This window comes from Barbatula barbatula, assembly GCF_947034865.1.
Source record: "Barbatula barbatula genome assembly, chromosome: 23".
In the NCBI taxonomy this organism is placed as follows: domain Eukaryota; kingdom Metazoa; phylum Chordata; class Actinopteri; order Cypriniformes; family Nemacheilidae; genus Barbatula; species Barbatula barbatula.
The window spans coordinates 10,470,665-10,486,273 of NC_136786.1; the positions used below are offsets into that span (position 1 = coordinate 10,470,665).

Here is a 15,609-nt window from a genome sequence, read left to right on the forward strand (position 1 = left end):
CTCAAAAATGGTGGTTCTTGGCCACCATTGACTACCATGGTAGGAAAAATGACAATGGTAGTCCATTTTGCCCCAGAACAGTTTGCTCTCCTACATTCTTCAAAATATCTTCTTTTGTGTTCAACGGAAATTTATAAAGCAAATTTTCCAACTATGGTAGTAAATGGTGGCTGTTTGTTCTTCCAAATCTTTCTCTGTGTTCAGACATTTATACAGATTTGGAACAACTTGAGGGAGAGTAAATGAAGACAGAATTGTTATTTTTGTGTGAATTGTAAAAAAAAACTAAAAGCTAGACTCACTGGCCCTGTCCTTTAGGGAGATTCAACACATCATAAGCATCATCCACAGACATAGAGGGAGGCTTTTTCTCCACCTCTCTCTTCCATGCATCCAGAGTGTCCTTCAACAGCTTCACCTACAGGGGACAGAATAAATACGCTCACTGTACATATATCACAATGAACGCTCTTGAAACTTCACAGTGCGCTCTTAATAAATCGCAAACACTTTGGGAATAGATGAAATTTAAAGCGCTGGGTGTTTAGATATACGTACAGGGTCTCGTATGGGCCAGTTGGGGAAGCGGTTGGAGTCACACATGTGTCTGAGGTAATAGATGTTGCAGAAGAGCTCATTATCCAGCTGAGGGAAGTTCACCACCGGGATGGGACAGTACTGATACAGAGCACGAGTGTTACTCTGCAGACGAGGACTGAAGTCCGCCAGGTGAGCTGCGATTTTCTCGATCATCATGCGTCTATAAACACACATAGTTTAGTATACTTGCTCAAATTCACACAATGGCACTTATCAGTCTTTAGTGTTTCTCTTTGTTCATAGATGTACACTAAAGGCAAACGCACGACGTGTATACAGAACAGGGAGATAAAAACGAGCCGTTTCACCTCATTTCACTGCTCCAGATGGCTTCGGGTGTGTCAAACTCTCCCAAGAAAATCTCAGAAAATCGCTCGGCCTCGTAATTCTCCAAATAACACACCATGGCTTCTGGCATCATCGGGCCTAACACACTTCTCTGAACAATGTCCACACCTTTAGCCTTCGGTCATTGAGAAAAGGGAACAAGTAGTTAAAATGATACGTAAAAAATAAAATTCAGAGAGGTTTTCAGAGCCAATACACTCCACAGTACATTATGTATGAAAGGAATGATTATAGTGTGAAAAGTCTTACCTCGTCTGATTTAAAGGCTTGTTTCAGGTGAGTGTATTTCAAGAAGCTGAGGAAGAAAACAACACGCATGGATAAGATATTAATACAAAACACTGTAAATAAATGTCATTTCTCTGAAGGGTGCTGTTACTGAGTTTGCAAAGTTTTATCTATTCCGTTTACATTTGAATCTAGCTTTCATGCACAAATATTGATGACCTGAAATGTTTTTCCTCATGAACACAAGGGTACGCTACCGTGCGACGGGCAGAACATTGGAGCCGGTGTACATCATAATGAAGAAGAAAACTCCCGTGAGGTAGAGCCGCTGTAGGTTAGGGTTATCCTGCATCACCAGGAACAACAGATTGGCTACTTTCTCCACCAGGATAGGGTCAAAGGTCAAGAGCAGCTGAAAAAACATTTACACAATCTTTAAAATGCTTCTGTAGTCTACATGGGTCATGTTGTAAGAAATTACTTTTAAAATAACTTGAACCTGTACCTGAACGATGTGAGGCAGACAGGTGTTGTCACTTATAAGTCTCTTCACCTTTGGTAAAGGCCTGATAATGGCATTATCTTGGTCCCTAAACAAACAAAAACATCAAACACACTTGTAAGCATCAAAAACAATGCAAACGGGGACCTTTAAACAACGTGAAGAGTGAATTTGTGAGACAGAATGAACCTGCTGGGAAAGTAGGAACACATGGTGATAAGCATGTTAAGAATGAGAGTGGCCAGGTCAGTCTCGTTCATCACGGCCTGTCCGCTGGCCAACAGACACCACTTCAGCTGAGGGATGGCCTGCAGGGGGCGCCAACCGTCCATTCCCTGAGCCCAGCAGCGCGTCTTGGCCGTCAGAGTACCCGAGTTCCAGAATTCTTGCATCTGTTGGACAAACCAGTGGTGTTACAGCAGCTGCTAGATATTTTTCTATAACCTCATGCAAAATGTAATACAAAGTTTCAATATTAGACATTTTCAAGATATTTGTAGCGAAGATATGAGGCAACAAAATATCAGAAATGTATCTCTGAATATTAAATCCTGTTGAAAATGAATATAAATGTGCAAAAGACAGCACCAGTAGACATTTTCTCAACCCCCTCCTTTATTAATATGTCTTATTTTATTATGTAACTTCGTTATCTATATCAGTGGTTCTCAAACTCTAGTGGTACTTGCAGGGACCCCTGGTGGTTTCGTGTTTTAAATACAATTTCACAGGTTATACATGATCGATAAATACAGAATACATCTCATACAGCCTTTGTGCAATTTTAAAATAGTTGAATGAATTATTGTTTATTTATCGTTGGTCGATGATGAACTCAGGCGCGTGACAGGCAACTCAAACACAGAGAGAGACGCCTGTGAGTCTCACTCTCTCACTTTCGATAAGTTGCGTGTAAATAAAGCTTCTTATGTATTTCTGCACTTGAACCGCTGTTTCAAAGATGTTGTTGTTAATGTTGGATGCTGTAATGCTGTAATCGCTAATTCAACATGCGTCTGCATCGACTCGAGGTTAAATCAATGAGGCGTGCATTGTGATGTAATTTTGACGCGCCACTTTGAGGAGCCGCTGCAGTAAAAGTGTAAGTCTAATGAAAAGCAAAAAAGACAGACTTACTTAAAACCAAGATATCTGTGTATATAAACAGCTGTTCTCTGCCATGTTTATGCATATATTTATACGTATCTTCTGTGTCACATTTTTTCCACATTGTCTGTCTTTCATATAGGTTTGTAGTATTTCTGCAAGTCCCCACAAAGTTAATAAATCCCCCATAAGAGTCATTTATAGAACCCTGTTGCCACTACGGTGCAACCTGTTTTGTGTCCACTATTACTGCTGTTTAACTTGAAACAAAAAGGAAAAAACATGTTGCTGAGTTTGAAAACAGCTGGTAAATAAACAGTGTTGGAGGACGAGGTGTATCTAAGTAAAGCAAGTAAAGAGTCACAGCTCTACTGTGTGTTTATTCATGTCATTTTCTATGGCTGTCATTAGGTGGTACTTATACAAACTCATATTATAGGTGGTACTTTGACAACCACTGATCTATATGGTCTAATAAATATTAATCAAAAATAATATTTTAATATTTATTATCAAAATAGCAGTGGAAAAAAGCATTTAAACAAGTAATTTAAAAAATGTGTAAAAATGTGTTCATTCATTAAACGTTTTTTAATTGAAGCAAAAAAATTATGGTTTTCAATTATTCATAAGCAAAAATACTTAAGATATATTTGTAAGAATATCAAAATTTTAGGTATAAGGACCAGCCCTGCTTTCATCCCGTTAAAAAAAAAGAAAAACAGGGTTTGATGAAAGAACAATAGTCAAGATTTGCAATTGTAATTCAAAGAACGTGGATTCATGGGATCATAATAATTTTACTTCAACTAATTCCAAGAACAAAACCTTTCGGATAAATCCAGAGTAAAACCACCATACCTCCTCATAGCTGTAAGGTCCTCTCCGTTCTTTATCTGCGTTACCAAAGTACCATTCCTTTTCGCTCTCTCTCTTCATGTCTGGCGCAGCCTCTAACACGTTACTCTGAATCAAACGATCAAACGAAAATTTGATAATAAATGATCATTTCCAGTCAATAAATCATAAATACATGGACATGTCGACCCACCTGTAGTGGTACAGTGGCTCTGTTGGTGTGAAGGTGAGCGAGGGTCAGGAGATCCACTAATATACGCACTCCGTTTGAGTCCAAGATATCCTTCACGTTTTTCTATCAGTCGAAAGCAAGTTGAACAACAATGAAACCATAACATGACTAAACAAAAGTTGGGGTCACCTGCGGCAGTTACTCGAGGTTACTAACCTTGTTCAGAAGGAGTTTGTTGAGGAACAGAATGAGTCTGTCTCTCTCAAGCTTATCTGTACACTGGAGATTTACAGGAATATGAGATGAGAAAGACAGCCAACACTGGTATAAAAAGCAATACTATTTAAAATAGGATCTCATTTTTATATTAGGTCAAACAATACTGACCCGATCCAACATGCCTACGATATACTTGGTGTCTGTAAAAGGTCCGATCTCCTCACAGCACTTCCCGTAGACTATAGTAAGAGCTTGCAGACACAAACACTTCATCGCTACTTTGGGTGTCAATAGAAACCGGTGGTACAGTTCATTAAAGAACTCATACCTACAAGCAGACATATGGTGATATTGTAAGAAAATTGTTTTATAAGCAAAATTTGTCTTTCACGACGCTGGTAAGATTATGTATAAAAAGTCATGATTGTGTTACGTACGATCTCTTGATGGCACCAGACTCTTCACTTTCATCCTCCTCCAGCAGAAGACGCAGGTAATAATCTCCTATTTTAATCTCATCCGAAAGGCACTCGTATTTCACCTGAACACATTGTTAAACGTGATTAGATTCTGTATTTCATCCTTTAAGGTGCAAAAGACAACTTCATAAGTCTGAAAAGAAACTGACAGAAATTCAAGCTTCCAGCTGCTGTACAGCCATTTCTAGCATCTTAAAGTCTCCAAGACGATTTTTTTGTTGCTGTATCTATTTCAAAGTCACGGAGACAGAACCAGACCTCAAACTCTTGGTGGTTCCATGAGATGACAGTAGCGCTGCCCAGCTCGCGGTCCACACTGAAGGAACGCATCTCTCCCTCTAGAGCGTCTCTCAGCTCCTCTCTGGTCTTGAGATTCCAGATGAGATTAGAGCGAGCATGATCTATCTGAAACCTTCAGACAGACAAACAGAGAGTGGGGGAGAGACTCAGGAAACATTGAATAAAACAGAACAACTTTTACAAAACCTGTGAAGAACATATCCAGGACATACTTCACAGTACATCACAAAAAAGTCAATCATATCTTTACATTTTTTATATTATTAGAGTTATTACCAATTAAGTACAAGTAATGAATATTATTGCCATTATACAACAACAATAATAATAAAGTTCAACTTTATTAGCAACAAGAATTTGTGGAGACATTTTTAGTATTGTGATGATGTAATGATTATTATAGCAATGATCCTAAACATTTCTTAAGGCATTTTTCTTTATTTATTTGGAACTTTGACCTTCACATATGTTTTAGACCATGGGTTCTCAACCTTTTTGACTCTAAGGCCCCCCTACTGCATTCAACAATATTCAAAGGCCCCCCTCCAACTCACAAAACCTTAACATTAATACCAAATCAAACATTTATGTGCTTAACATCAATTGGAAAAATGTTTATTAATTATAAAAATTAATAATTTTGCTCATTTTGTGTAATTTTTTAATATTGGTCACTTTGAGGCCCCATTGGAAGTCAGACCCCCTGTTGAGAATCACGGTTTTAGACCCAATGACTAACAAGATTAGCTTTTACTAATGTAAAACGTGATTTACTTGTAGTAAAAAAGCTCCCAGTTGGCCTCGATCTTGATCCTCTGGCGTCTCTTCCTCAGAATTACAGGTTTTTGGTTTGGATTCTAAAAGCAATCAAAATACAGTATGAATGAAGAGCCTTTCAGGTTCTCATTGATCTGTACAATATAAACACTCTAGACAATTTTAGTATACATGACAGCCATAATGTTATGTTTTAAACATGCGTTACATGGGAATGTAGGTATATCGTTAGATGACCGGTTACAATCCTGTTCTGCATACAACATATCATCAACACACGACACAACAAAAACCGCTTTATTTTACCATAAATAATACACCTGCCTACATTTCACAAAAAATATGCAAACACGCAAAATGTCTAGATGAGCAATAATGTGGAAATATGATACGAAACAACAGACAGTGAGAGGGGAGGGTCTTACAGAGGGAGAGGTCTCTGATTGGATAATACTACTCACCAGGTTATTCCTGTCCTGCTGCATTGATTGACAGCAGGAAACCACAATAAGGGACGGTGGGAGGAGAATGGGCAGAGATAAGAGAGGTTATTGGTCCTGAGGTCAACCAATCACACATGTCATTTCAATAATTATGACCAAAAGTTTTTTTATTTAATGCAAATCAGCAGACTTTTGGTGGCAAGTACTTGAATTTGCGTGATTGGAGGCTCAAGAGCTAAGAAATTATTCATGACCCAAGTTCTCAAAACCAAAGCTGTGCCTTTATATACAGCATAGATTTTCAAAGCTGAATACTGATTGGTAGATACAGTGGTTCAGCCATGTATTAACTGTTTACACAGGCTATCGTGTATATCATTGAACACCACACATGGAAGATTATATCATCATTATATCAAGGAAGACAATATAATCTAGTGATAGGATAAAAAAATTCATAATAATGTTTAATAATTTGACGTTAACAATGTTAAAAATTATGTTTTCATTAAATTTCTGGATGTTTTACGATATAGTAGATAAGTATTTGATGAAAGCAAATAAAAACACTTTGAGGCCCTGCTACAATGTAAATATTCCAAACAATGCTATTTAGATTATATATATAAAGCAGCCAAGAATTTTCTACATTCTTGTTACTTAAAAACAGTAAACTGAAAATAATACACGCAAGTATATGTTTTCTTTAATAGCTTTTAAAGAGATTAAAAATGTGTGGATTCATTAGAATTTTTGCAACTGTAAACTTAAAACAATAGATACAGGCACAGTAAAAGGCACAACAATGGTCTTTGAATTTGAGTTGGCTGAAATGATTCGTGTCATTCAAGTCATGTGTAAGGGAACTAGGACTAAAGCAAGCCATATCAAGAAAACACAAGATGCGTGCACATAGATTAGTCAATAAAAAAGTCTCAACAAAAGAACCAGAAAAATTAAATTGTTGTTCATACAAAAAATTGTTGTTCATACAAAACAGCCATTCGCAAAATAAGAAGACATTATATCACCTCCTCAACCAGACAGAAAGAGCAGGAAGTCAAGATCAAACATTAAAGAACTGACAATGAAGAAATAGTTTTAGTCCAGCGTCATGCAGTGTTATTATGGCCAGGACAACACCTGCTCATGGACGAAACTGACATCACAGCTTTAATGAAGGACAGCTGTGTTAATATTGTGCAGTACTGCACACCACCACCAAAGAGAGGAGAAAGCTGAAGAAATAAGATCAAGCAATCTAAAGTGGTTTACCTCTTTCTGAGCGATGCCCATTTTGTCTCTCCAATGCATGAACACTATATCTGCCTTCTCTTTGGCAAACTTCTCCACCTCTTTCGCAGCTTTTCCCGCTAGACGCTGCCACTCCGGCACTTTATTTCTTCCAAACTGGTCCTAAAAAGATATTTTTATAAAATTATTAAATAAGTTTTGAAAATATACTTGGCTAAAGCCCTGCTTTGGAGACAGAAAATCAGTCCCTACCGTGGCAATTTTTACATTGTCACGTATGTGCATCCTGTCTACGTCCTTCTCCGGCACTGGGTCAGAGCTGTCCAAGTATGCTAATAGACCGGTGGGCTAAAAGAGAAAGATTTATATATCATTAAGACATCAGTCTGTCCTCATAGTCTGTCCTTATATAACTGATATGTTATGGTACTTATGCAAGTTAATCACCAGTATTCTCTTGAGCAAGTTTAAGGCAGTGGGGTTTTCCGCCGTCCACAAACCCACTAGATGACGACTCAACTGTCTGTTTAACAAAATATTAGCCAGATTAGTATTTGACTATAAGATACATTTAAAGTCCCTGTGAACAGGAAGTTGCGATCGCTTTTACTGCCGTATTTTGACACATTTCCGATTAAAATGGAATTTTAAATGAGAATAACAGTGGGCGTGGTTTTCTTCTTTCTCTGCGATTTGATGTATAAATACAGCCGTTGCATTTGAAATGAAACTGGCAGCAGACTGACAGTTGAAGGGGAGGAGCTAACGGATGATCCGCCCAAGGCAAAAAGTGCATTTTCAGATTATACTAAAGATTATGAGGGCACACGATTTTTAAAAAGAGAACGACCCACACCCAAAACCCAAGATATTTACAATAAACACTGCAATATTTCATAAATAAAATTGGCATTGTAAATATTAATTTCACTGGGACTTTAAACATATATCCTGGACAATGTTTAAAGGATGAGAGTGTGTTGTGTATGACCTGTTGGTGAGCATCCTTTGGTCAGAACTGACGGTGAACATCGATGTGTGGAGATGTCTGGGTAAAGTTCCTTCACTTAGAGCCAGCTCCTGCATCTTTGTGGCTATTTCCTTATCTCCTTCCTGAAAGCGGATACTGGTGGTCAAAACATGTGCTTTGAAATATCACAATGCACCGTAGAAACAGGTCTCACCTCAATGATGGCCTTCATGATCAGACCTGCTCCTTTAACTATGGCCATGGAGGGATGCTGTAAAAATACAAGCATCATTAATTCTGACTTGTCAATAAAAAAACTAATGAAAAGAGATGTCATTCGCTTTCATATGTGACCCCTGACCTGGAAGAGCTTAAAGAGGGTCCGTCCATTAGACGCCACCATCTCTAGCAGCATGTCAAACTGTTGACTCTCAGTCGTCTCGCTGTAGGGGGCACAGAGGGCAAAGGTCAAGAAGTCCAGCAGCGAGCTGATCACTAAAGCTCCTGTGCCGTGATCCTAAAGAACAAGAACAAGAGAGTTACCTTTAAATGCTTGTTTTATTTGAACAAGGCGGGGCTCATGGGAGACATACCACATTACTGATGAACTTCTCCAAGAGGTTCTCCAGAAACTTCTTGGAGGAAAGGAGGGAGGCTTTGTTCAGTTGCTCCTGCCGCAGATCGTAGTCATCATGCATCGGCTGAAACAACACCACACAGCCATAACTTTCAATATGCGTTGCATACTTGGAACTGAATGTGAATGATGAATGTGATTGTGTGAATGAGTTACTTACACACATCAGAGCACAGAGCATGTCTATTGCTGCGTGTATCACACCATTGTTGTTTCTCTTAAGTGCTTTGACGGTTTTTACACCCAGCTTCTCCCTAAACCTAAAGACAGCCATGAAACAAATGTTAATAATACACATAAGTTTGAAACCATAGATCTTACATGAATAAAAATACACATTAAAACTATGGCTAGTAAACAAATTTACGTAAATAAATGTGAAGCGGCCAATATTTGTGCTTCTCAAATACAGGATGATTCCTAGATGTATAAATATAGTGATGGTAACACAACTAGCAAACAGGGCAGTCAATTCATACATCTCAGTGACCCAAAGAGAGAAATATCACTGCTAGTGAGTATGAGATATTGAATGGAAAAATAATATAACACTGCATTAAAAAAATTGTCAAACAAATAAGGATTTTTTTCAAAAGAAACATGATGATAAAAAAGGATGTACACTGATATATCTGGACAAATGATGATAAGATTTTTCCTAATATATTATTATAATATAAGTTGAAATCTATTTTGTTTTAGCGCTGTGAAAGCCCAACAATTATTGAATTCAGAGAAAGGCTTTGAGCCGTCCTATTGGAAAGGAGCCTGTTGAAACTAGATGATCATACTTTGGAAGTTGTGTGAAGGCCTGGAATCCAGCTTTGGAGGCCACCAGCCGTCTGATGGCCTGAAAATGAGCCTCCAGCTCAGAGTTTGGGCCTGGAAGCTCAGTATCTTGAAATAAGAGAGCCAGGATGGCATTGTTGATCAGTTTCTCTTTGTTCTCTGAGAAAAGACCCTACAAAAAAAACCAACAAACAGAAATCACCAAAAGCAACAGTAAGAGTAAATGAAGGCTTAAACAGGCACATTAAAATAATAATTTCTCTCAAATACACAGGGAATTACAGAGCCGACTGCGCTTAAAAATCATAAAATGACAGGAATACATGAAAGTTTGAAAAAGCCAAGAGGTGAAAAACAAAAGTTGGAACATACGTCTTGAGTGACGGCATGTAATACTCCACTGTAAGATATGTTGGCGTTAAATCTGAACACTGCATCTGCAAAATTACCATCTACAAAACAGAAAAGAGGGATTTTCATTCCATTTAGGCATCCATAATTGTATGCGTATCATACATAATTCTCAATACAGTAATGCATACAGACATTGTAATAATGTCGATTCTCATTCTTTATTTTCCAAAACAAATGTTGCACATTTAGTTTTTGATTTTTGAGCACAAACACACTTGATATTCACTTTCTGCGCACGCACACACAAGTAAAATGCTATCACACTTCTGTGTGTGTTTAACATACTGAGTGGGGCAGCGAGGAATCTAAGGTGTAGGCTCTCCACCTCCTCATCCACGGGCATGCTGAGCAGACCCCACCTTTGGCCTCGTCGAGTGGGGGCCATTTTAACACACACATCCCTGTTCCCAGACGCTCTCACGCTGTCCAGCAGACTCGCCAGCAGAGAGTCCCTGCAGAAACAGAGCAAGGAAGACAGGAAAGTATTTTTAACTTTCTGCCATGACAAAATCAAAAGCAACATGTTTGGTTTGTCTGTGGATGAGTCACCTTTCTGTGGAGCAGTACTTGCGTATTTGTCCTCGGATGAACTCGATCGTGAACACCTGAGGATTTTCGGAATCGCAGATCAGCGCAAACACCTGCAAATGCAAGAACAAATGAAGCCCACAATATTCATTTATTTTTGTGCACACTTCTATTAATATACAAATATAAAGACATTCTGTTTTTGTGCGAAAGTTTTATAAAAAACAGCTCATGTGTGACCCATTTTAATCCTATTTCAAAATACGTTTTACTATATTGACTTTAAATGTTGCCAATATACCAAGCATAGCTTTATATTCAGTTTTTAAATGCGGGTACACAAACCTCTCCAAAGGGCTTAACAGTGACTATATTATACGAGGCGGGGTCTCTCTCCACCAGGCACGTCTCTGTGAGGGCCAGAATCCTCTTCACGGGCTCCTGAGACAAACAGAACCAAGAACATTCAGAAAGTAAGCAAAAGTGGATATCAAAGGCATCACATATATTATTGTGCACTTACCGCGTGACGTGGTGTGACTTTCTGCACTATAAACTCTGTCAGCGAGGTGATGCACTCGTCTGAGCCGTACTTTCCCAAGCGCTCCGTGAGGAAGCCCTCGAAAGTCAGCACCTCCTTACGCAGACGCAGCATGATCCCGATGAAGTTGCCGGCATGCTCGATAGCACTGCGGATGATCTCCTCACAGTGCTCTGATGCAAAAAGATGCTGCGTGGAATGAAATAGAGAGAGAAAGCACATTACACAAAGGACTATAATATAACTGCTATAAAAACGTAGTTCTTACAAATTAGTGAAGTAATGATGACATCGTTTTTGTAAAGTAAAATAATTTTTTGGTGGTTTTACAGCTATAAAATCTTATCAGTGCATGCAATCCCATGCTCTAACAGTTGAGCTACAGGACGGAATCATTTTGCAAACACTGTACCACTGCTGTGACGATTTCATTCTTTGTTAAAATAGCAATGTCTGTACACACATACCAGTCTACCAAAGCCTCCATAAAGAATGCAGAAGCCGCCCTGGTAATCGGAGACCTCGGCGAAGCCCTCAACGCAGCGGTAATCATAGGAACAAATCACCCGGTTGGTTTGGGGGTCAATCTGATCGATGCCTCCCGGTGTGACCTCTAAACAAACTGCCTTCCGCGCGTCGCTCCAGTGATGCTTAAAGCAATTGTAGCGCTGAGAAAAAAACAGGATGACTAACAATCACGATTTTGAGACATTGATCAGACATTCTTTGGTTTATTGTATGCATACAGAGTTGCAATGTTATGTTTCGCATCTACATTCAAATGTTCTACTAAACAGTCACATTTTCTACAAAACTAAATCAAAAAAACGATTTTATAAATTCCACGTCATGCAACGATTGTGATAATTAAAGGAACAGTTCACCCAAAAGATTTATTCTGTCTTTTACTCACCATCAGGTTGTTCCAGACCTGTAAACATTTCTTTGTCCTGCTGAACACAATGGAAGATATTTGGAATAATGCAAGTAACCAAACAGATCTCATCCAACCTTGACTACCATAATATTTATTTGTCCTACTATGGCAGTAAATGGGGAATGAGATCTGCTTGGTTACTTACATTCTTCCAAACATCTTCCTTTGTTTTAAGCAGAACAAAGAAATGTAAACAGGCTGGGAACAACCTGAGAGTGAGTAAATTATGACAGAATTTTCATTTTTCTATGAACTGTATTGCAAATGTGGCAACATTGAAATGGGTGAAGTCCTCTTTTAAGTGTCTTTTTGATGTAGCAAAGCTATAAATATTTATAGGAAGAAAGCGGCTTTGTAATAGACTACATATATATTTCTGTTTTGGTGTATAAATGATAATTTTGTGTAATATTTCAACAAAGATCAGACAATACTTACTCTTCCAGTAATTTTTCCCTCAGAGAAATCTGTTCTGAACCTCTGCGGACATTAAAGAGAGAAGCATCAGACGTCACAATCTGAACAAATGGACTGAGTCAATGTGATAAATAATTGTATTAAATGTTATTTAGAGTAACGAAGCTGATGTAATGATATACTGGTTCCTTCACAGTATATTATTTGTAAGAAAATTAATTTTTAAGTATACATTCTAAGCTTTGAAATGTTCCCTTGTTAGTGTCAACCAAGTGGTTTTTAAAGCGATAGTTCACCAAAAAATTAAAATTCTGTCATCATTTGCTCATCCTCATGTAATTTCATACCTGTATAAACTTTGTTCTGATGAAAACAGAAAAAGATATTTGGAAGAACGTTAGCAATTTTCTATTCTGTGACATCATTGACTGCCATAGTAAGAAAAATGTAATGGTAGTCAAAGGTGCACCAGAACTGTTTGTGTTCTATATACTATGGTAGTGGATGAAAATTGCTAACATTCTTACAAATATCTTTCTTTGTGTTTAACAGACCAAATACATTTAACAAGGTGAGTAAATGATGACAGAATTTTACTTTTAAAAGCCAAGCACAATTACATAAGTATTGGCCACCATAATCTTTTCACTATTAGTTATTAACATAGAAATTCCATATCGGTGCATTCACATAATTTCATCGAATGCAATTCATTAGCACTTTTTGACATCTTCCGTCGATCATAAATACAAAGACAGAAGATATTGAAATAAGAGGAGACTCTCACCAGTGCTTCTGTTAGCAGCTCTGTGCGATGCTCTGTGGAAAACTTGAGTGTTTCCGATTTCTTCCCGCTGCCTTTACGGAACGTGAGGTTAAACTCAGTGCCCTGACCTTTACCCACCGGAGCGATGCCACAAATGTCTCCATAAGGCCACTTTAGAGGGAATGACAGGGAAAGAGTGACCCAACAAACAACATGGAGATACAGAAAACACCTTATAAACAGGTTTTAAAGAAATGCTTAACTTTGTGTAATGTATTTCTGAGAGAGTACCTGGTTTGTAACTTCTAACGTGGTGGGATTGTATGTGGTGATGCCATGAGTCCCCACTGAGAAAACACGTTTGTACCTGAGAAATAAAGAACACATTTTATGAACTTGTGAGCTCAAGTTATGTAAAACAACACGTACACATTTAATTCAACAATAAAACACGTTTCACAACCCGGGACCCTGTTATGTCTGAATATGTTTGGTTTTCCGCTGACTATATTTACATTTAGTCATTTAGCAGATGCTTTTATCCAAAGCGACTTACAAAGAGTTCGGGGAGCTATAAGCGATATGTACATAAAGAGCAATAATACATTAGGTGCTAATACAAAGTTACTAGTTTCAACAAAAGCTAGACCACTACCTGTTGAGAGAAGAGTGTTAGTGTACTTTGTTTTATATAAAATAACTATCGTCATTACTACGTAATCCTCTTGCACAAGGGCTGTGTGTTTGTGTTCAACAGAGCAAAGAGATTTATAAAGCAATTCTTCCTACTATGGTATTGGCAGACAGGGAGAAATAGATAAGAGTATGTTGAGCTTGAAAGAGCAGAGATCCTATAAGAAAACAACTGGAGCCTAAAGGACAAGAGACTGTATAAGACACACTTTTCAGACAGAACTGACAACTAAATACACAAATCAACCCAGACAAAACTTCCTTTAACCTCACTGTTATACTGTCCAATAACAATATAACTATATAGCATTTTCTTACATAAAAGCGTTAATATGAAATGTACTGACATCTGTCAATCAGTAGAGTCATACACGTCGACCGACCCGAAACGCCCCACAGCAATAAAAGAAGCTTCAAAAGCGCTTTCCACCCACACACACACACTCTTCATTATGTTACATACATAAAGCATTGAGCGCTACAAAAGACAGCAACCGGGCTTCTGCATAACAGGCAACACAAGTTCTACAGGCGAGGAAATAAAAACACGAATGCACTCACAGGAAGAGATAAGCTATGCACAGAATGTGCAATGTCCTGCAAATCAATTGACCACAACAAAAAAGATGATTTACATTTAGTCATTTAGCAGACGCTTTTATCCAAAGCGACTAACAGATGAAGAGAAGTGGTAATATTCACTTCTTCAAAAAGAAACTGTATAAACTCATTAAACTGTAAGTCATTTGTGAAGTCAACAGTTCTGCAAACAAAATGTTTTAAATAGACAACACACAAATAACTACACAGGAGCAACATTTGTCTTTGCATCCATATTTTCATATCACTGTGTTTTATTTTATGACTTTTTATTCGTTTTTCAAATAAGGAGAAATTAAATGTAAACGAATATAAAACATGCTATGCAAAAAGCAGCAATAATACTGTTCTGTAAATATAAAGTAAGATACTGTAGAATGGCCACAGGGAGGAATCGAAGTAAATGAGATGAACAAAATGTAGCTTATTGTAGCATTGCGGGTATTGTTTGCTGAGGATTAAGCCCACCAAAGAGAGACAGATAATAAGAGACAGTCGCTGAAATCGCCTACTTCCATACAATACAGGTACGAAAATGAGTATGAATCATGAAACCTCAGTGTGCAAAAAACAGTAGGCAAAACTAATGCCGCGAGAAATAACTGGATGTTCTACTTCCGCCAAGATACTGTCACAGAATGCAATTTCGGATGCAGCGAGTGTGTCTGTTTGCATGTGTCTTTAAAAATGAAGCGGCTTGTTTATCCATCCGGAGACTGCTGCATTATGCCTCTGTGTTTACGATGAAAGATCATCCTTTGCAAATCATCTACATGAGAGAGGATGGGCTGTTTTCAACACTATCTGCCATATGCTTATTTGGGATGTTGTTTCTACAGTAGCCCTAAACGGACAAACTTCTCAACAGAGCGCGTTTCGTAAATACATTATCTCCTTCAGCAAAAAAGTGACATCTTAGTCGTGCGTCAGCCTCCATAGTGCCTCGAAAGGGAGGAGTGGAGTAAGCCACAATTTGCAAGCTCAACACTAGATGCCTCAAATTCATCCATTGGACCTTTAAATGATGATA

At 38.1% G+C, this 15,609-nt stretch overlaps 1 protein-coding gene across 2 annotated transcripts in view; it reads right to left on the bottom strand.

Moving 5' to 3' along the window:
• Positions 1–15,609, bottom strand: part of dnajc13 (DnaJ heat shock protein family (Hsp40) member C13) — a 31,749-nt gene that overhangs the window by 10,165 nt on the left and 5,975 nt on the right. The window contains exons 3-35 of one of the 2 annotated variants that reach the window (XM_079447462.1): positions 13,578–13,653; positions 13,308–13,457; positions 12,542–12,583; positions 11,634–11,834; positions 11,149–11,355; positions 10,971–11,066; positions 10,647–10,738; positions 10,383–10,549; positions 10,056–10,135; positions 9,686–9,855; positions 9,055–9,154; positions 8,851–8,958; positions 8,619–8,774; positions 8,472–8,528; positions 8,279–8,400; positions 7,735–7,810; positions 7,540–7,635; positions 7,309–7,449; positions 6,052–6,069; positions 5,588–5,670; positions 4,772–4,925; positions 4,472–4,575; positions 4,203–4,362; positions 4,032–4,094; positions 3,837–3,938; positions 3,647–3,751; positions 1,868–2,070; positions 1,682–1,766; positions 1,434–1,588; positions 1,198–1,243; positions 909–1,063; positions 559–760; positions 303–418 (exon numbers count right to left, since the gene is read on the bottom strand). In XM_079447462.1, coding sequence (XP_079303588.1) covers positions 303–418; positions 559–760; positions 909–1,063; positions 1,198–1,243; positions 1,434–1,588; positions 1,682–1,766; positions 1,868–2,070; positions 3,647–3,751; positions 3,837–3,938; positions 4,032–4,094; positions 4,203–4,362; positions 4,472–4,575; positions 4,772–4,925; positions 5,588–5,670; positions 6,052–6,069; positions 7,309–7,449; positions 7,540–7,635; positions 7,735–7,810; positions 8,279–8,400; positions 8,472–8,528; positions 8,619–8,774; positions 8,851–8,958; positions 9,055–9,154; positions 9,686–9,855; positions 10,056–10,135; positions 10,383–10,549; positions 10,647–10,738; positions 10,971–11,066; positions 11,149–11,355; positions 11,634–11,834; positions 12,542–12,583; positions 13,308–13,457; positions 13,578–13,653 — 3,888 coding nt within the window. The remainder of the gene's footprint in view (positions 1–302; positions 419–558; positions 761–908; positions 1,064–1,197; positions 1,244–1,433; positions 1,589–1,681; positions 1,767–1,867; positions 2,071–3,646; positions 3,752–3,836; positions 3,939–4,031; positions 4,095–4,202; positions 4,363–4,471; positions 4,576–4,771; positions 4,926–5,587; positions 5,671–6,051; positions 6,070–7,308; positions 7,450–7,539; positions 7,636–7,734; positions 7,811–8,278; positions 8,401–8,471; positions 8,529–8,618; positions 8,775–8,850; positions 8,959–9,054; positions 9,155–9,685; positions 9,856–10,055; positions 10,136–10,382; positions 10,550–10,646; positions 10,739–10,970; positions 11,067–11,148; positions 11,356–11,633; positions 11,835–12,541; positions 12,584–13,307; positions 13,458–13,577; positions 13,654–15,609) is intronic. The other variant, XM_079447463.1, reaches the window with a different exon arrangement.